This window comes from Rhinatrema bivittatum, chromosome 1 (genome assembly GCF_901001135.1).
Source record: "Rhinatrema bivittatum chromosome 1, aRhiBiv1.1, whole genome shotgun sequence".
In the NCBI taxonomy this organism is placed as follows: domain Eukaryota; kingdom Metazoa; phylum Chordata; class Amphibia; order Gymnophiona; family Rhinatrematidae; genus Rhinatrema; species Rhinatrema bivittatum.
This window is the reverse complement of record NC_042615.1, coordinates 827,697,793-827,718,928: the sequence shown is the minus strand read 5'-3', so window position 1 is coordinate 827,718,928 and position 21,136 is coordinate 827,697,793. Positions and strand designations below refer to the sequence as shown.

The 21,136-nt window shown below is 42.1% G+C and overlaps 1 protein-coding gene across 50 annotated transcripts in view; it reads right to left on the bottom strand.

Moving 5' to 3' along the window:
* The window catches only part of LOC115079149 (GATA zinc finger domain-containing protein 14-like), a 437,489-nt gene that overhangs the window by 233,145 nt on the left and 183,208 nt on the right, over positions 1–21,136 (bottom strand). For all 50 annotated transcript variants that reach the window (XM_029582467.1, XM_029582591.1, XM_029582583.1 and 47 more), the window contains exons 11-12: positions 7,760–7,786; positions 6,516–6,542 (exon numbers count right to left, since the gene is read on the bottom strand). In XM_029582467.1, the coding sequence (XP_029438327.1) occupies positions 6,516–6,542; positions 7,760–7,786 (54 nt within the window). The remainder of the gene's footprint in view (positions 1–6,515; positions 6,543–7,759; positions 7,787–21,136) is intronic.

Here is a 21,136-nt window from a genome sequence, read left to right as displayed (position 1 = left end):
TCCCCCATGTTAATGTGAAGGGAAGTAACTGCTGCTCTTTGTGGGTTTCCCCCATGTTAATGTGAAGGGAAGTAACTGCTGCTCTGTGCGGGTTTCACCAATGTTAATGTGAAGGGAAGTAACTGCTGCTCTGTGCAGGTTTCTCCCATGTTAATGGAAGGGAAGTAATTGCTGCTCTGTGCGGGTTTCTTACATGTTAATGTGAAGGGAAGTAACTGCTGCTCTGTGCGGGTTTCTTCCATGTTAATGTGAGGGGAAGTAACTGCTGCTCTGTGCAGATTTCTCCCATGTTAATGGAAGGGAAGTAACTGCTGCTCTGTGCGGGTTTCCCCCATGTTAATGTGAAGGGAAGTAACTGCTGCTCTGTGGGGGTTTCACCAATGTTAATGTGAAGGGAAGTAACTGCTGCTCTGTGCAGGTTTCTCCCATGTTAATGTGAAGGGAAGTAACTACTGCTCTGTGCAGGTTTCTCCCATGTTAATGGAAGGGAAGTAACTGCTGCTCTGTGCGGGTTTCTTCCATGTTAATGTGAAGGGAAGTAACTGCTGCTCTTTGCGGGTTTCTCACATGTTAATGTGAAGGGAAGTAACTGCTGCTCTGTGCAGGTTTCTCCCATGTTAATGTGAAGGCAAGTAACTAGTGCTCTGTGCAGGTTTCTCCCATGTTAATGTGAAGGGAAGTAACTGCTGCTCTGTGTGCATTTCTTCCATGTTAATGTGAGGGGAAGTAAATGCTGCACTGGGCAGGTTTCCCCCATGTTAATGTGAAGGGAAGTAACTGCTGCTCTGTGCGGGTTTCCCCCATGTTAATGTGAAGGGAAGTAACTGCTGCTCTGTGCAGGTTTCCCCCATGTTAATGTGAAGGGAAGTAACTGCTGCTCTCTGCGGGTTTCCCCCATGTTAATGTGAAGGTAAGTAACTGCTGCTCTGTGCAGGATTCCCCCATGGTAATGTGAAGGGAAGTAATTGCAACTCTGTGCAGGTTTCTCCCATGTTAATGTGAAGAGAAGTAACTGCTGCTCTGTGCAGGTTTCCCCCATGTTAATGTGAAGGGAACTAACTGCTGCTCTGTGCGGGTTTCTTCCATGTTAATGTGAGGGGAAGTAACTGCTGCTCTGTGCAGGTTTCTCCCATGTTAATGTGAAGGGAAGTAACTGCTGCTCTGTTCAGGTTTCTTCCATGTTAATGTGAGGGGAAGTAACTGCTGCTCTGTGTGGGTTTCCCCCATGTTAATGTGAAGGGAAGTTAATGCTGCTCGGTGCAGGTTTCACCCATGTTAATGTGAAGGGAAGTAAGTGCTGCTCTGTGGGGATTTCTCCCATGTTAATGTGAAGGGAAGTAACTACTGCTCTGTGCAGGTTTCTCCCATGTTAATGGAAGGGAAGTATCTGCTGCTAAGTGCGGGTTTCTTCCATGTTAATGTGAAGGGAAGTAACTGCTGCTCTCTGCAGGTTTCTCCCATGTTAATGTGAAGGGAAGTAACTGCTGCTCTGTGCGGGTTTCTCCCATGTTAATGTGAAGGGAAGTAACTGCTGCTCTGTGCGGGTTTCCCCCATGTTAATGTGTAGGGAAGTAACTGCTGCTCTGTGCGGGTTTCTTCCATGTTAATGTGAGGGGAAGTAACTGCTGCTCTGTGCAGGTTTCTCCCATGTTAATGTGAAGGGAAGTAACTGCTGCTCTGTGTGGGTTTCCCCCCTGTTAATGTGAAGGGAAGTAACTGCTGCTCTGTGTGGGTTTCCCCTATGTTAATGTGAAGGGAAGTTAATGCTGCTCGGTGCGGGTTTCACCCACGTTAATGTGAAGGGAAGTAACTGCTGCTCTGTGCGGATTTCTCCCATGTTAATATGAAGGGAAGTAACTACTGCTCTGTGCAGGTTTCTCCCATGTTAATGTGAAGGGAAGTAACTGCTGCTCTGTGCAGGTTTCTCCCATGTTAATGGAAGGGAAGTAACTGCTGCTCTGTGCGGGTTTCTCCCATGTTAATGTGAAGGGAAGTAACTGCTGCTCTGTGTGGGTTTCCCCCATGTTAATGTGAAGGGAAGTTAATGCTGCTCTGTGCGAGTTTCCCCCATGTTAATGTGAAGGGAAGTAACTGCTGCTCTGTGCGGGTTTCTCCCATGTTAATGTGAAGGGAAGTAATTGCTGCGCTGTGCGGGTTTCTCCCATGTTAATGTGAAGGGAAGCAACTGCTGCTCTGTGCAGGTTTCCCCCATGTTAATGTGAAGGGAAGTAACTGCTGCTCTGTGTGGGTTACCCCCATGTTAATGTGAAGGGAAGTAACTGCTGCTCTGTGCAGGTTTCTCCCATGTTAATGGAAGGGATGTAACTGCTGCTCTGTGCGGGTTTCTTCCATGTTAATGTGAAGGGAAGTAACTGCAGCTCTCTGCGGGTTTCCCACATGTTAATGTGAAGGGAAGTAACTACTGTTCTGTGCAGGTTTCTCCCATGTTAATGGAAGGGAAATAACTGCCGCTCTGTTTGGGTTTCCCCCCTGTTAATGTGAAGGGAAGTAACTGCTGCTCTGTGTGGGTTTCCCCCATGTTAATGTGAAGGGAAGTAACTGCTGAACTGTGCGGGTTTCTCCCATGTTAATGTGAAGGGAAGAAACTGCTGCGCTGTGCGGGTTTCTCCCATGTTAATGTGAAGGGAAGTAACTGCTGCTCTGTGCGGGTTTCTCCCATGTTAATGTGAAGGGAAGTAACTGCTGCGCTGTGCGGGTTTCTCCCATGTTAATGTGAAGGGAAGCAACTGCTGCTCTGTGCAGGTTTCCCCCATGTTAATGTGAAGGGAAGTAACTGCTGCTCTGTGTGGGTTACCCCCCTGTTAATGTGAAGGGAAGTAACTGCTGCTCTGTGCAGGTTTCCCCCATGTTAATGGAAGGGAAGTAATTGCTGCTCTGTGCAGGTTTCCCCCATGTTAATGTGAAGGGAAGTAACTGCTGCTCTGTGCGGGTTTCCCCCATGTTAATGTGAAGGGAAGAAATTGCTGCTCTGTGCAGGTTTCCCCCATGTTATTGTGAAGGGAAGTAACTGCTGCTCTGTGTGGGTTTCCCCCCTGTTAATGTGAAGGGAAGTAACTGCTGCTCTGTTTGGGTTTCCCCCATGTTAATGTGAAGGGAAGTTAATGCTGCTCTGTGCGGGTTTCTTCCATGTTAATTTGAGGGGAGGTAACTGCTGCCCTGGGCAGGTTTCCCCCATGTTAATGTGAAGGGAAGTAACTGCTGCTCTGTGTGGGTTTAACCCATGTTAATGTGTAGGGAAGTAACTGCTGCTCTGTGCAGATTTCCCCCATGTTAATGTGAAGGTAAGTAACTGCTGCTCTGTGTAGCTTTCTCCCATGTTAATGTGAAGGGAAGTAACTGCTGCTCTATGCAGGTTTCTCCCATGTTAATGTGAAGGGAAGTAACTGCTGCTCTGTGCGGGTTTCTTCCATGTTAATGTGAGGGGAAGTAACTGCTGCACTGGGCAGGTTTCTCCCATGTTAATGGAAGGGAAGTAACTGCTGCTCTGTGCGGGTTTCTTCCATGTTAATGTGAGGGAAGTAACTGCTGCACTGGGCAGGTTTCCCCCATGTTAATGTGAATGAAAGTAACTGCTGCTCTGTGCTGGTTTCCCCCATATTAGTGTGAAGGGAAGTAACTGCTGCTCTGTGCAGGTTTCCCCCATGTTAATGTGAAGGGAAGTAACTGCTGCTCTGTGCGGGTTTCTTCCATGTTAATGTGAGGGAAGTAACTGCTGCTCTGTGCAGGTTTCTCCCATGTTAATGTGAAGGGAAGTAACTGCTGCTCTGTGCGGGTTTCTCCCATGTTAATGTGAAGGGAAGTAACTGCTGCTATGTGCAGGTTTCTCCCATGTTAATGGAAGGGAAGTAACTGCTGCTCTGTGCGGGTTTTCCCCATGTTAATGTGAAGGGAAGTAACTGCTGCTCTGTGCGAGGTTTCTCCCATGTTAATGTGAAGGGAAGTAACTGCTGCTCTGTGCAGGTTTCTCCCATGTTAATGGAAGGGAAGTAACTGCTGCTCTGTGCGGGTTTCTTCCATGTTAATGTGAGGGAAGTAACTGCTGCTCTGTGCGGGTTTCCCCCATTTTAATGTGAAGGGAAGTAACTGCTGCTCTGTGCAGGTTTCTCCCATGTTAATGTGAAGGGAAGTAACTGCTGCTCTGTGCAGGTTTCTCCCATGTTAATGGAAGGGAAGTAACTGCTGCTCTGTGCGGGTTTCTTCCATGTTAATGTAAGGGAAGTTAATGCTGCTCGGTGCGGGTTTCACCCATGTTAATGTGAAGGGAAGTAACTGCTGCTCTGTGCGGATTTCTCCCATGTTAATGTGATGGGAAGTAACTACTGCTCTGTGCAGGTTTCTCCCATGTTAATGGAAGGGAAGTAACTGCTGCTCTGTGCGGGTTTCCCCCATGTTAATGTGAAGGGAAATAACTGCTGCTCTGTGCAGGTTTCCCCCATGTTAATGTGAAGGGAAGTAACTGCTGCTCTTTGTGGGTTTCCCCCATGTTAATGTGAAGGGAAGTAACTGCTGCTCTGTGCGGGTTTCACCAATGTTAATGTGAAGGGAAGTAACTGCTGCTCTGTGCAGGTTTCTCCCATGTTAATGTGAAGGGAAGTAACTGCTGCTCTGTGCGGGTTTCTTCCATGTTAATGTGAGGGGAAGTAACTACTGCTCTGTGCAGGTTTCTCCCATGTTAATGGAAGGGAAGTAATTGCTGCTCTGTGCGGGTTTCTTCCATGTTAATGTGAAGGGAAGTAACTGCTGCTCTGTGCGGGTTTCACCAATGTTAATCTGAAGGGAAGTAACTGCTGCTCTATTCAGGTTTCTCCCATGTTAATGTGAAGGGAAGTAACTACTGCTCTGTGCAGGTTTCTCCCATGTTAATGGAAGGGAAGTAACTGCTGCTCTGCGCGGGTTTCTTCCATGTTAATGTGAAGGGAAGTAACTGCTGCTCTGTGCGGGTTTCTCACATGTTAATGTGAAGGGAAGTAACTGCTGCTCTGTGCAGGTTTCTCCCATGTTAATGTGAAGGGAAGTAACTAGTGCTCTGTGCAGGTTTCTCCCATGTTAATGTGAAGGGAAGTAACTGCTGCTCTGTGTGCATTTCTTCCATGTTAATGTGAGGGGAAGTAAATGCTGCACTGGGCAGGTTTCCCCCATGTTAATGTGAAGGGAAGTAACTGCTGCTCTGTGCGGGTTTCTCCCATGTTAATGTGAAGGGAAGTAACTGCTGCTCTGTGCGGGTTTCTTCCATGTTAATGTGAGGGGAAGTAACTGCTGCTCTGTGCAGGTTTCTCCCATGTTAAGGTGAAGGGAAGTAACTGCTGCTCTGTGTGGGTTTCCCCCATGTTAATGTGAAGGGAAGTAACTGCTGCTCTGTGCAGGTTTCTCCCATGTTAATGTGATGGAAAGTAACTGCTGCTCTGTGCAAGTTATCCCCATGTTAATGTGAAGGGAAGTAACTGCTGCTCTGTGTGGGTTTTCCCACTGTTAATGTGAAGGGAAGTAACTGCTGCTCTGTGCAGGATTCCCCCATGTTAATGTTCGGGTTTCTCCCATGTTAATGTGAAGGGAAGTAACTGCTGCGCTGTGCAGGTTTCCCCCATGTTAATGTGTAGGGAAGTAACTGCTGTTCTGTGCAGGTTTCCCCCATGGTAATGTGAAGGGAAGTAACTGCAACTCTGCGAAGGTTTCTCCCATGTTAATGTGAAGGGAAGTAACTGCTGCTCTGTGCAGGTTTCCCCCATGTTAATGTGAAGGGAAGTAACTGCTGCTCTGTACGGGTTTCTTCCATGTTAATGTGATGGGAAGTAACTGCTGCTCTGTGCAGGTTTCTCCCATGTTAATGTGAAGGGAAGTAACTGCTGCTCTGTGCGGATTTCTTCCATGTTAATGTGAGTGGTAGTAACTGCTGCTCTGTGTGGGTTTCCCAAATGTTAATCTGAAGGGTAGTAACTGTTGTTTCCTGCTTGTTACTCCCATGTTAATGTGAAGGGTATTTACTGCTGCTCTGTGCAGATTACCCCCATTTTAGGGTTATTACCTTCTGTTCTGTACAATTTAACCTATGTTACTGTTAAGGGTAGTTACTGCCACTCCCCATATTTTACCTGCATTTTACTGTTAAGGACAGTAACCGCCTCTCCCTGCAGTAACATTCAGAGATACAAAGCTGGTACAGGTTTGAGAGTGAGAAGTTTTATGATCATCTGTCCAAAATGGCAGAAAATCAGAGCTGAAAAATCTAAAAAGGGCAGACAAGAAGGGGATTGGGACAGTGACTTGAACTTTCTCTTATTTACTCTTTCCCCACAGATATTGGTAATGAATGTAAGCTTTTAAAATTAGTAAAATCAGGATTTTTATTTCACAGGCCATTTTTCAATCAGATTGCCCACAGACAAGAGTCAATAGAAAAAAAGTTTAGAAAAAGTAATTTTCTGAGACAGTAACAGAAATTTAAACCTCAGAACAATTGATGTGAATAATTATCAGGATCTAAAGTTTAGGCTTACCAGAGTAGTATTATTGTTGGGATTGTTCTAAATGAAAGAAAGAGAGCAGTGAGATTAGGAATAAATTCTCCAGGGAAGGTCACAGGATGGGAAAGTCACTTTATAGTGAGACACTAGGATTAGAATCACACTCCAGATCACCATGAGATTTCTGTCCAGTCTGAGGATTTGCTTTTGCATTAATACCTTCCCATTTAGAGCCTCCGGGTGAGAGAGTCACAGTGGGATCTGTGTTACAGTGCATGACATAATGTGATCTTCATGTAAAAGTAACGTCCCACATCAGGAGATATAGACCCAGATCTGAGGATCAGAAGTAAAACCCCCAAGATCCGCAGTAGACACTCTCACCATGTCCTGGTTTTCCTATCATCATCCTTGGTATTCTCGATCCCATATTTCAGCTAAGGGCATTAACTGCTACTCTGTGCATATTAATCACATGTTACTTTGAAAAGTAGAGACTGACAGTCCCAGCATGTTACCCGATCTTTCTATTAAAGGTAGTAACTAATGCTTTGTGCAGATTACCCACATGTTACTGCTAAAGGTAGTAACTAATCCTCTGTGCAGATTACCCACATGTTTCTGTTAAAGATAGTAAGTAATGCTCTGTGCAGATTGCCCACATGTTTCTGTTAAAGGTAATTACTAATGCTCTGTGCAGATTGTACACATGTTTCTGTTAAAGTTAGTAACTAATGCTCTGTGCAGATTGCTCACATGTTTCTGTTAAAGGTAGTAAGTAATGCTCTGTGCAGATTGCCCACAGGTTTCTGTTAAAGCTAGTAACTAATGCTCTGTGCAGATTGCCCACATGTTTCTTTTAAAGGTAGTAAGTAATGCTCTGTGCACATTGCCCACAGGTTTCTGTTAAAGGTAGTAACTAATGCACTGTGCAGATTGCCCACATGTTTCTGTTAAAGGTATTAACTAATGCTCTGTGCAGATTGCCCACAGGTTCCTGTTAAAGGTAGTAACTAATGCTCTGTGGAGAGTGTGGGTGATCCTTACCTGCCCTTATTCACTATTTCAGCACAGAAGTATTTGTAATGAATTCAAACTTTTAAAATTAGTAGAATCAGAAAGTTGGTTTTACCCGCTATTTTTGAGTCAAATTGTCAACAGAGAAGAGAGAATAGAAACAGAGATTATAAAAAAGATGTTTTCTGAGACAGAAACAGAAAATTGAACTTCACAATAATTAATTTGAATAATTATCCAGAGTTAAAGTTTAGGCTTACCTGATTCACACAGGTACAACCTCCATGCTAAATGAAAGAAAGAGAGCAGTGAGATTAGGGACAATCTCTCCTGGGAAGGTCACAGAATAGCAAAGTCACTTTACATGGGAGACACCAGGGTGAAAAACAAACTCCTGATCACCAGGAGACTTCTGCCCAGACTGAGGATTTGCTTTTGCATTAAAACCTTCCTGATTAGAGCCTCCAGGTGAGAGAGTCACAGTGGGGTCTGTGTTACAATGCATGACATGATGTGATCTCCATGTAAATTAACATCCCACATCAGGAGATATCAGACCCAGATCTGAGGATCAGAAGTAAAAACCCCCAAGATCCGCAGCAGACGCTCTCACCCTCTCCTGGTTTTTCTTTCATCATCCTTTGGATTTTAAGTCTCGTTCTATTTAGTATGGACGAATGACTGTACTAAAATATCTCAGTGTTCAGTGTGTGTAAATGTATGCGTGTAACCTGGTTTTATGTGAGTAAATGTCAGTACTAAAATAGCCTGTAAGCAGAGACTGCTGATTGTTATGCTGGCATGCGTTTCGAACTTTTGTGTATAAGTTGTTTTTTTACTGCCGGCATACCAGTACAATAGATTGGATGAAACAACGTCGATGATTGAATAAGTGGAATTGTGGAGCCCCTGAGGCAGTGGATGTAAAGCTGCAAAACTCGGCCTGAGTCGGGCGATTTTATTTGACACGTCTCTGCACCAATAAAGCATTGAAAAAGATCCAGGCATCTATTCTTTTTGTGTTCACCTAAAATAGCCTGGGGCTCAGTTTGTGTAAATGTATGCATGTAACCTGATTTTATGTGTGTAAATGTCAGTACTAAAATAGCCTGGGGCTCAGTTTGTGTAAATGTATGCATGTAACCTGGTTTTATGTGTGCAAATGTCTGTACTAAAATATCCTGGGGCTCACTTTGTGTAAATGTATGCATGTAACCTGGTTTTATGTGTGTAAATGTCTGTACTAAAATAGCCTGGGGCTCAGTTTGTTTACATTTTTGCATTTAACTGGGTCTTATGTGAGTAAAAGTCTGTACTAAAATAGCCTGGGGCTCAATTTGTGTAAATGTATGCATGTAACCTGGTTTTTTGTGTGTAAATGTCTGTACTAAAATAGCCTGGGGTTCAGTTTGTGTAAATATAAGCGTGTAACCTGGTTTTATGGGAGTAAATGTCAGTACTAAAATAGCCTGGGGCTCAGTTTGTGTAAATGTATGCATTTAAACTGGTTTTATATGTAAATGTTTGTACTAAAATAGCCTGGGGCTCAGTTTGTGAAAATGTATGCATGCAACCTAGTTTTATGTGTGTAAATGTCTGTACTAAAATAAACTGGAGCTCATTTTGTATAAATGTGTGCATGTAACCTGGTTTTATGTGAGTAAATGTCTGTACTAAATAGCCTGGGGCTCAGTTTGCGAAAAATGTATTCATGTAACCTGGTTTTATGTGTGTAAATGTCTGTACTAAAATAGCCTGGTGCTCAGTTTGTGTAAATGTATGCATTTAACCTGGTTTTATATGTAAATGTTTGTACTAAAATAGGCTGGGGCTCAGTTTGTGTAGATGAATGCATGAAACCTGGTTTTATGTGTGTAAATGTCTGTACTAAAATAGCTTGGGGCTCAGTTTGTGTAAATGTATGCATGTAACCTGCTTTTATGTGTGTAAATGTCTGTACTAAAATAGCTTGGGGCTCAGTTTGTGTAAATATATGCATGTAACCTGGTTTTATGTGGGTAAATGTCAGTACTAAAATTGCCTGGGGCTCAGTTTGTGTAAATGTATGCATGCAACCTAGTTTTATGTGTGTAAATGTCTGTACTAAAAAAAACTGGGGCTCAGTTTGTGTAAATGTGTGCATGTAACCTGGTTTTATGTGTGTAAATGTCTGTACTAAAATAGCCTGGGGCCCAGTTGGTGTAAATGTATGCATGTAACCTGGTTTTATGTGTGTAAATGTCAGTACTAAAATAGCCTGGGGCTCAGTTTGTGTAAATGTATGCATGTAACCTAGTTTTATGTGTGTAAATGTCTGTACTAAAATAGCCTGGGGCCCAGTTGGTGTAAATGTATGCATGTAACCTGGTTTTATGTGTGTAAATGTTTGTACTAAAATAGCCTGGGGCTCAGTTTGTGTAAATGTATGCATGTAACCTAGTTTTATGTGTGTAAATGTCTGTACTAAAATAGCCTGGGGCTCAGTTTGTATAAATGTATGAATCTAACCTGGTTTTATGTGTGTAAATGTCTGTACTAAAATATCCTGGGGCTCACTATGTGTAAATGTATGCATGTAACCTGGTTTTATGTGTGTAAATGTCTGTACTAAAATAGCCTGGGGCTCAGTTTGTGTAAATTTTTGCATTTAACTGGGTCTTATGTGAGTAAATGTCTGTACTAAAGTAGCCTGGGGCTCACTTTGTGTAAATGTATGCATTTAAACTGGTTTTATATGTAAATGTTTGTACTAAAATAGCCTGGGGCTCAGTTTGTGTAAATGTATGCATGTAACCTAGTTTTATGTGTGTAGATGTCTGTACTAAAATAGCCTTGGGCTCAGCTTTTTTAAATGTATGCATTTAACCTAGTTTTATGTGTGTAAATGTCTGTACTAAAATAGCCTGGGGCTCAGTTTGTATAAATGTATGCATCTAACCTGGTTTTTTGTGTGTAAATGTCTGTACTAATATAGCCTGGGGTTCATTTTTTGTAAATGTATGCGTGTAACCTGGTTTTATGTGAGTAAATGTCAGTACTAAAATAGCCTGTAAGCCTGTAAGCAGAGACTGCTGATTGTTATGCTGGCATGCGTTTCGAACTTTTGTGTATAAGTTGCTTTTTTTCTGCCGGCATACCAGTACAATAGATTGGATGAAACAATGTCGATGATTGAATAAGTGGAATTGTGGAGCCCCTGAGGCAGCGGCTGTAAAGCTGCAAAACTCGGCCTGAGTCGGGCGATTTTATTTGACACGTCTCTGCACCAATAAAGCGTTGAAAAAGATCCAACCATCTATTCTTTTTGTGTTCACCTAAAATAGCCTGGGGCTCAGTTTGTGTAAATGTATCCATGTAACCTGGTTTTATGTGTGTTAATGTCTGTACAAAAATAGCCTTGGGCTCAGTTTCTGTAAATGTATGCATGTACCCTGGTTTTATGTGTGTAAATGTCAGTACTAAAATAGCCTTTGGCTCAGTTTTTTGTAAATGTATGCATGTAACCTGGTTTTATGTGTGTAAATGTCTGCACTAAAATAGCCTGGGGCTCAGTTTGTGTAAATGTATGCATGTAAACTGGTTTTATGTGTGTAAATGTCTTTACTAAAATAGCATGGGGCTCAATTTGTGCACATGTATGCGTGTAACCTGGTTTTATGTGAGTAAATGTCAGTACTAAAATAGCCTGGGGCTCAGTTTGTGTAAATGTATGAATTTAAACTGGTTTTATGGGAGTAAATGTCAGTACTAAAATAGCCTGGGGCTCAGTTTGTGTAAATGTATGCATGCAACCTAGTTTTATGTGTGTACATGTCTGTAATAAAATAAACTGGGGCTCATTTTGTATAAATGTGTGCATGTAACCTGGTTTTATGTGAGTAAATGTCTGTACTAAATAGCCTGGGGCTCAGTTTGCGAAAAATGTATGCATGTAACCTGGTTTTATGTGTGTAAATGTCTGTACTAAAATAGCCTGGTGCTCAGTTTGTGTAAATGAATGCATTTAACCTGGTTTTATATGTAATTGTTTGTACTAAAATAGCCTGGGGCTCAGTTTGTGTAAATGTATGAATGCAACCTAGTTTTATGTGTGTAAATGTCTGTACTAAAATAAACTGGGGCTCATTTTGTATAAATGTGTGCATGTAACCTGGTTTTATGTGAGTAAATGTCTGTACTAAAATAGCCTGGGGATCAGTTTGTGGAAATTTATGCATGTAACCTGGTTTTATGTGTGTAAATGTCTGTACTAAAATATCCTGGGGCTCAATTTGTAAATGTATGCATGTAACCTTTTCTTATGAGTGTAAATGTCTGTACTAAAATAGCCTGGGGCTCAATTTGTGTAAATGTATGCATGTAACCTGGTTTTATGTGAGTAAATGTCTGTACTAAAATAGCCTGGGGCTCAGTTTGTGTAAATGTATGCATTTAACCTGGTTTTAAATGTAAATGTTTCTACTAAAGTAGACTGGGGCTCAGTTTGTGTAAATGAATGCATGTAACCTGGTTTTATGTGAGTAAATGTCAGTACTAAAATAGCCTGTTGCTCAGTTTGTGTAAATGTATGCATTTATACTGTTTTTATATGTAAATGTTTGTACTAAAATAGCCTGGGGCTCAATTTGTGTAAATGTATGCATGTAACCTGGTTTTATGTGTGTAAATGTCTTTACTAAAATAGCCTGGGGCTCAGTTTGTGTAAATATATGCATTTAAACTGGTTTTATATGTAAATGTTTGTACTAAAATAGCCTGGGGATCAGTTTGTTTAAATGTATGCATTTAACCTGGTTTTATATGTAAATGTTTGTACTAAAATAGCCTAGGGTTCAGTTGGTGTAAATGTATGCATATAATCTGGTTTTATGTGTGTAAATATCTGTACTAAAAGAGCCTGGGGTTCAGTTTGTGTAAATGTATGCATGTAATCTGGTTTTATGTGAGTAAATGTCAGTACTAAAATAGCCTGGGGCTCAGTTTGTGTAAATGTATGCATTTAACCTGGTTTTATATGTAAATGTTTCTACTAAAGTAGACTGGGGCTCAGTTTGTGTAAATGAATGCATGTAACCTGGTTTTATGTGAGTAAATGTCAGTACTAAAATAGCCTGGGGCTCAGTTTGTGTAAATGTATGCATTTATACTGGTTTTATATGTAAATGTTTGTACTAAAATAGCCTGGGGCTCAGTTTGTGTAAATGTATGCATGTAACCTGGTTTTATGTGTGTAAATGTCTGTACTAAAATAGCATGGGGCTCAGTTTGTGTAAATGTATGCAAGTAACCTGGTTTTATGTGTGTAAATGTCTGTACTTAAATAGCTTGGGGCTCCGTTTGTGAAATGTATGCATGTAACCTGGTTTTATGTGGGTAAATGTCAGTACTAAAATAGCCTGGGGTTCAGTTTGTGTAAATGTATGCATTTAAACTGGTTTTATATGTAAATGTTTGTACTAAATTAGCCTGGGGCTCAGTTTGTGTAAATGTATGCATGCAACCTAGTTTTATGTGTGTAAATGTCTGTACTAAAATAGCCTGGGGCTCTTTTGGTGTAAATGTATGCATGTAACCTGGTTTTATATGTGTAAATGTCTGTACTAAAATAGCATGGGGCTCAGTTTGTGTAAATGTATGCATTTAACCTGGATTTATATGTAAATGTTTGTACTAAAATAGCCTGGGGTACAGTTTGTGTAAATGTACGCATGTAACCTGGTTTTATGTGTGTAAATGTCTGTACTAAAATAGCCTGGGGCTCAATTTGTGCACATGTATGCATGTAACCTGGTTTTATGTGAGTAAATGTCAGTACTAAAATAGCCTGGGGCTCAGTTTGTGTAAATGTATGCATTTAAACTGGTTTTATATGTAAATGTTTGTACTAAAATAGCCTGGGGCTCAGTTTGTGTAAATGTATGCATGTAACCTAGTTTTATGTGTGCAGATGTCTGTACTAAAATAGCCTTGGGCTCAGCTTGTTTAAATGTATGCATGTAACCTAATTTTATGTGTGTAAATGTCTGTACTAAAATAGCCTGGGGCTCAGTTTGTGTAAATGTATGCATGTAACCTGGTTTTATGTGTGTAAATGTCTGTACTAAAATAAACTGGTGCTCAGTTTGTGTAAATGTATGCATGTAACCTGGTTTTATGTGTGTAAATGTCTGTACTAAAATAAACTGGTGCTCAGTTTGTGTAAATGTATGCACGTAACCTGGTTTTATGTATGTAAATGTCTGTACTAAAATAGCCTGGGGCTCAGTTTGTGTAAATGTATGCATGTAACCTGGTTTTATGTGTGTGAATGTCTGTACTAAAATAGCCTGGGGCTCAGTTAGTGTAAATGTATGCATGTAACCTGGTTTTATGTGTGTAAATGTCTGTACTAAAATAGCCTGGGGCTCAGTTTGTGTAAATTTTTGCATTGAACTGGGTCTTATGTGAGTAAATGTCTGTACTAAAATAGCCTGGTGCTCAGTTTGTGTAAATTTTTGCATTTAACTGGGTCTTATGTGAGTAAATGTCTGTACTAAAATAGCCTGGGGTTCAGTTTGTGTAAATGTATGTGTGTAACCTGGTTTTATGTGAGTAAATGTCAGTACTAAAATAGCCTGTAAGCCTGTAAGCAGAGACTGTGATTGTTATGCTGGCATGCGTTTCGAACTTTTGTGTATAAGTTGCTTTTTTTCTGCCGGCATACCAGTACAATAGATTGGATGAAACAACGCCGATGATTGAATAAGTGGAATTGTGGAGCCCCTGAGGCAGCGGGTATAAAGCTGCAAAACTCGGCCTGAGTCGGGCGATTTTATTTGACACGTCTCTGCACCAATAAAGCGTTGAAAAAGATCCAGGCATCTATTCTTTTTTTGTTCACCTAAAACAGCCTGGGGCTCAGTTTGTGTAAATGAATCCATGTAACCTGGTTTTATGTGTGTAAATGTCTGTACTAAAATAGCCTGGGGCTCAGTTTGTGTAAATGTATGCATGTAACCTGGTTTTATGTGTGTAAATGTCAGTACTAAAATAGCCTGGGTCTCAGTTTTTTGTAAATGTATGCATGTAACCTGGTTTTATGTGTGTAAATGTCTGCACTAAAATAGCCTGGGGCTCAGTTTGTGTAAATGTATGCATGTAACCTGGTTTTATGTGAGTAAATGTCAGTACTAAAATAGCCTGGGGCTCAGTTTGTGTAAATGTATGCATTTAAAGTGGTTTTATATGTAAATGTCTGTACTAAAAAGCCTGGGCTCAGATTGCGAAAAATGTATGCATGTAACCTGGTTTTATGTGTGTAAATGTCTGTACTAAAATAGCCTGGTGCTCAGTTTGTGTAAATGTATGCATTTAACCTGGTTTTATATGTAAATGTTTGTACTAAAATAGCCTAGGGTTCAGTTGGTGTAAATGTATGCATATAATCTGGTTTTATGTGTGTAAATATCTGTACTAAAAGAGCCTGGGGTTCAGTTTGTGTAAATGTATGCATGTAATCTGGTTTTATGTGAGTAAATGTCAGTACTAAAATAGCCTGGGGCTCAGTTTGTGTAAATGTATGCATTTAACCTGGTTTTATATGTAAATGTTTCTACTAAAGTAGACTGGGGCTCAGTTTGTGTAAATGAATGCATGTAACCTGGTGTTATGTGAGTAAATGTCAGTACTAAAATAGCCTGGGGCTCAGTTTGTGTAAATGTATGCATTTATACTGGTTTTATATGTAAATGTTTGTACTAAAATAGCCTGGGGCTCAGTTTGTGTAAATGTATGCATGTAACCTGGTTTTATGTGTGTAAATGTCTGTACTAAAATAGCATGGGGCTCAGTTTGTGTAAATGTATGCATGTAACCTGGTTTTATGTGTGTAAATGTCTGTACTTAAATAGCTTGGGGCTCCGTTTGTGAAAATGTATGCATGTAACCTGGTTTTATGTGGGTAAATGTCAGTACTAAAATAGCCTGGGGTTCAGTTTGTGTAAATGTATGCATTTAAACTGGTTTTATATGTAAATGTTTGTACTAAATTAGCCTGGGGCTCAGTTTGTGTAAATGTATGCATGCAACCTAGTTTTATGTGTGTAAATGTCTGTACTAAAATAGCCTGGGGCTCTTTTGGTGTAAATGTATGCATGTAACCTGGTTTTATGTGTGTAAATGTCTGTACTAAAATAGCATGGGGCTCAGTTTGTGTAAATGTATGCATTTAACCTGGATTTATATGTAAATGTTTGTACTAAAATAGCCTGGGGTACAGTTTGTGTAAATGTACGCATGTAACCTGGTTTTATGTGTGTAAATGTCTGTACTAAAATAGCCTGGGGCTCAATTTGTGCACATGTATGCATGTAACCTGGTTTTATGTGAGTAAATGTCAGTACTAAAATAGCCTGGGGCTCAGTTTGTGTAAATGTATGCATTTAAACTGGTTTTATATGTAAATGTTTGTACTAAAATAGCCTGGGGCTCAGTTTGTGTAAATGTATGCATGTAACCTAGTTTTATGTGTGCAGATGTCTGTACTAAAATAGCCTTGGGCTCAGCTTGTTTAAATGTATGCATGTAACCTAATTTTATGTGTGTAAATGTCTGTACTAAAATAGCCTGGGGCTCAGTTTGTGTAAATGTATGCATGTAACCTGGTTTTATGTGTGTAAATGTCTGTACTAAAATAAACTGGTGCTCAGTTTGTGTAAATGTATGCATGTAACCTGGTTTTATGTGTGTAAATGTCTGTACTAAAATAAACTGGTGCTCAGTTTGTGTAAATGTATGCACGTAACCTGGTTTTATGTATGTAAATGTCTGTACTAAAATAGCCTGGGGCTCAGTTTGTGTAAATGTATGCATGTAACCTGGTTTTATGTGTGTGAATGTCTGTACTAAAATAGCCTGGGGCTCAGTTAGTGTAAATGTATGCATGTAACCTGGTTTTATGTGTGTAAATGTCTGTACTAAAATAGCCTGGGGCTCAGTTTGTGTAAATTTTTGCATTGAACTGGGTCTTATGTGAGTAAATGTCTGTACTAAAATAGCCTGGTGCTCAGTTTGTGTAAATTTTTGCATTTAACTGGGTCTTATGTGAGTAAATGTCTGTACTAAAATAGCCTGGGGTTCAGTTTGTGTAAATGTATGTGTGTAACCTGGTTTTATGTGAGTAAATGTCAGTACTAAAATAGCCTGTAAGCCTGTGAGCAGAGACTGTGATTGTTATGCTGGCATGCGTTTCGAACTTTTGTGTATAAGTTGCTTTTTTTCTGCCGGCATACCAGTACAATAGATTGGATGAAACAACGCCGATGATTGAATAAGTGGAATTGTGGAGCCCCTGAGGCAGCGGGTATAAAGCTGCAAAACTCGGCCTGAGTCGGGCGATTTTATTTGACACGTCTCTGCACCAATAAAGCGTTGAAAAAGATCCAGGCATCTATTCTTTTTGTGTTCACCTAAAACAGCCTGGGGCTCAGTTTGTGTAAATGTATCCATGTAACCTGGTTTTATGTGTGTAAATGTCTGTACTAAAATAGCCTGGGGCTCAGTTTGTGTAAATGTATGCATGTAACCTGGTTTTATGTGTGTAAATGTCAGTACTAAAATAGCCTGGGTCTCAGTTTTTTGTAAATGTATGCATGTAACCTGGTTTTATGTGTGTAAATGTCTGCACTAAAATAGCCTGGGGCTCAGTTTGTGTAAATGTATGCATGTAACCTGGTTTTATGTGAGTAAATGTCAGTACTAAAATAGCCTGGGGCTCAGTTTGTGTAAATGTATGCATTTAAAGTGGTTGTATATGTAAATGTCTGTACTAAAAAGCCTGGGGCTCAGTTTGCGAAAAATGTATGCATGTAACCTGGTTTTATGTGTGTAAATGTCTGTACTAAAATAGCCTGGTGCTCAGTTTGTGTAAATGTATGCATTTAACCTGGTTTTATATGTAAATGTTTGTACTAAAATAGCCTGGGGCTCAGTTTGTGTAAATGAATACATGTAACCTGGTTTTATGTGAGTAAATGTCAGTACTAAAATAGCCTGGGGCTCAGTTTGTGTAAATTTTTGCATTGAACTGGGTCTTATGTGAGTAAATGTCTGTACTAAAATAGCCTGGTGCTCAGTTTGTGTAAATTTTTGCATTTAACTGGGTCTTATGTGAGTAAATGTCTGTACTAAAATAGCCTGGGGTTCAGTTTGTGTAAATGTATGCATGTAACCTGGTTTTATGTGTGTAAATGTCTGTACTAAAATAGCCTGGGGCTCAGTTTGTGTAAATATATGCATTTAAACTGGTTTTATATGTAAATGTCAGTACTAAAATAGCCTGGGGATCAGTTTGTTTAAATGTATGCATTTAACCTGGTTTTATATGTAAATGTTTGTACTAAAATAGCCTGGGGTTCCGTTGGTGTAAATGTATGCATGTAATCTGGTTTTATGTGTGTAAATGTCTGTACTAAAATAGCCTGGGGCTCAGTTTGTGTAAATGTATGCATGTAACCTGGATTTATGTGTGTAAATTTCTGTATTAAAATAGCCTGGGGCTCAGTTTGTGTAAATGTATGCATGTAACCTGGTTTTATGTGTGTAAATGGCTGTACTAAAATAGCTTGGGGCTCAGTTTGTGAAAATGTATGCATGTAACCTGGTTTTATGTGTGTAAATGTCAGTACTAAAATAGCCTGGGGCTCAGTTTGTGTAAATGTATGCATGTAACTTGGTTTTATGTTTTTAAATGTCTGTATTTATTACGGCCCCGGGCCATGCCCCTGGATCTCCACTTACCTCAATGCTGGCCCGGGCCGCCGAGACGCCAACAAGGCATGTCCTGGGCTCTGCCGCTGCGCTCACTCCTCAAGGGAGATGCCAGTGATCCATCGCATCTGGCCCCGCCCCCTAGGCACGCACGCAGGGGCTCAGAATTTAAAGGGGCCAGCGCGGGAAACTACAGGACTTCCTCCCAATGACATCAGACGCTGCAGGCCTACTTAAACCCTGCAGCTAGGCTCTTACCTTGCCTTTCAATGAGGTTCACTCTTGTTAGAGTCTCTAGTTGCTTCTCCTGGCTCCCGGACTGTCTTCTGACTTCTGGCTTCCGACCCTGCTTCGTCCACCGTCTCTGGCTTCAACTTTCGCTCCTGGCTTTGTCTTCAGCATCTGAATTCTGGCTTTTGATCCTGCTTCGTCCACTGACTCCGGCTTCAGCTTCCGCTCCTGGCTTTGTCTTCGGCATTGACTTCTGGCTCCCGACCTTGGTTCATCCCTGGACTCCAGCTTCAGCCCTCTTCTCTTCTTCAGGTATCCTGTGCTTCACTCGCCTGGAGGTTTCACCTAAGTCCCAGTGGCTAGGGTCCTCATGGGCTGCTCCAGGGGGACCGCGGGCTTCTGAGGGTGAAGTTTCTTCTGGTCCTCAGTCGCAGAGGATCACACCTAAGTCCAAGAGGCCCATATCCCTACAGAGTCCTCCTGGGGGGATCTCGGGCTTCCAGTGGTGAAGCCTTCTCAGGAAAACCCCTTCACCGCCGACTCCTGGCTGCAACGTCCACTGTGGGCTCCCCACAGTGCAACACCATCTGTCTCAGCCGGCCGAAGGGTTCACAGTCCTAAGTTTGCAAGGCCATGGACCCAGCGGATGCCACGGGCTTGAAAGTCATTCCAGATTTTGCACAGAAGTTGCAACAACAGCAAATCTGCATTGACTCCCTTATGACGATCGTGCAGAGACTAGCTGACCGGATTGATGGAGCCTGCGCACCCAGTCCCCCGGTACCTGTAGCTGTGGCCGATGTTGGACCGACCACGCCCATACAATTGCTAGCACCCTCGCGGTACTCTGGGGATGCAAAGTTATGCCGAGGATTCCTTAATCAATGTTTCATTTGGTTCAACCTGCTGCCAGCTCAATTTCCCACGGACCGGATCAAGACTAGCTACATTATTTCATTGTTGGATGGGAGACTGCTGGCATGGGCCTCTTCACTATGGGAGCATCAGGACCCCCGCCTAAACAATCTGGTGCAATTTGTCACCACCTACTGATGGATCTTCGATGAGCCCTCCCATGGGCCCATGGTCGCCTCAGAGTTACTTCAGCTGCGCCATGCTAACCGGCCTCTGTCTGAGTATGCTGTGGAATTTCAGACACTAGCAGCAGAGTTGAACTGGGGGAATGACAGCCTGCATGGCATTTTTCTGGAAGGTCTCTCCTCAAGACTTCAAGATGAGCTGGCGGCCAGGGATCTCCTGGATGACTTGAATGGTTTCATCAATTTAGCAGGCCATGTGGACCATCGTATCCAACGCCAGTTCCTGGAGAGGAGGTCTGCTCAGAGACCCTGGAGCTCTGGAACCACATTTTCCTGGCCAGTGCACTCCCCTTCTGCCTCTCCAGGAAATCAAGATGCAAAATCCAGTGACCATACTTCTTCCCGAAGGAAACTTTGATACACTAGCCTTGATTGACTCCATAGCCGGGGGCAATTTTATCCTCAAAGACTTAGTCCAACAACTCCAGATTGGGGTCCAACCCCAATGACCTCCCGTCCGGGTGTTTTCCATTCTCCACTTGTACCAATCTCCTCACGCTACGTACGGGCCTCCTGCACATGGAGGAAATCTCGGTCCTCATCTTGGAAAAATCCATGCATCCGGTCATCTTGGGACTACTCTGGTTGCAGAAGCACTCTCCAGTAATCTATTGGGATACTCTCCAGGTGGCGTCCTGGGGTTCATCATGCTTCAACTCCTGTCTGATCGCTGTTCTGTGACCTTTGATACCTCTCCTGACCACTCCTTTAGCGCTGCCGCCCCAATATCAAGACTACCAAGATGACTTCTCGAAGGAGAAAGCTGAGCTCCTTCCGGAGCACTGACATTTTGACTATGCTATCAACTTGATCCCAGGTATGTATGCATGTAACCTGGTTTTATGTGTGTAAATGTCTGTACTAAAATAGCCTGGGGCTCAATTTGTGTAAATTTATGCATGAAACCTGGTTTTATGTGTGTAAATGGCTGTACTAAAATAGCCTGGGGCTCAGTTTGTGTAAATGCATGCATGTAACCTGGATTTATGTGATTAAATATCTGTACTAAAATAGTCTGGAGCTCAGATTGTGTAAATGTATGCATAAACCTGGTTTTATGAGTGTAAATGCCTGTATTAAAATAGCCTGGGGCTCAGTGTGTGTAAATGTCTGCATGTAACCTGGTTTTATGTGTGTAAATGTCTGTACTAAAATAGCCTGGTCTCAGTGTGTGCAACTGTATGCATGTAACCTGGTTGTTGCGGCTTGAAACTGCTAGAGAGGATAGTGGACCCTTGGGCCGACCTACCGAGGTGACTGGATAGGCCGGGAGGTGGAGACGCAGCCTGGCAAGGCTTCACCCGGAGCTGGGGACCCCCCGGGAGGAGCCCATATGGACCCGGGCCCTTGGGACTTAGGTGCTGTTAGAGAATGTCCAGAAAGGCTGAGGTGGAGAGAAGGCTGGAGGCCTATCTGCAGCAGAGGAGGAGCGGGTCGCAGGGCTGGACCAGCAGGGACGCTGGACCCAGGGCAGGCAGAGAGAGATAAGAGTTCGTGATATCCGGGTCAGCTGGGAGCCGGCTGAGCTGAGCAGGAAGTCGGGCGGAGGCAGGGCAGACC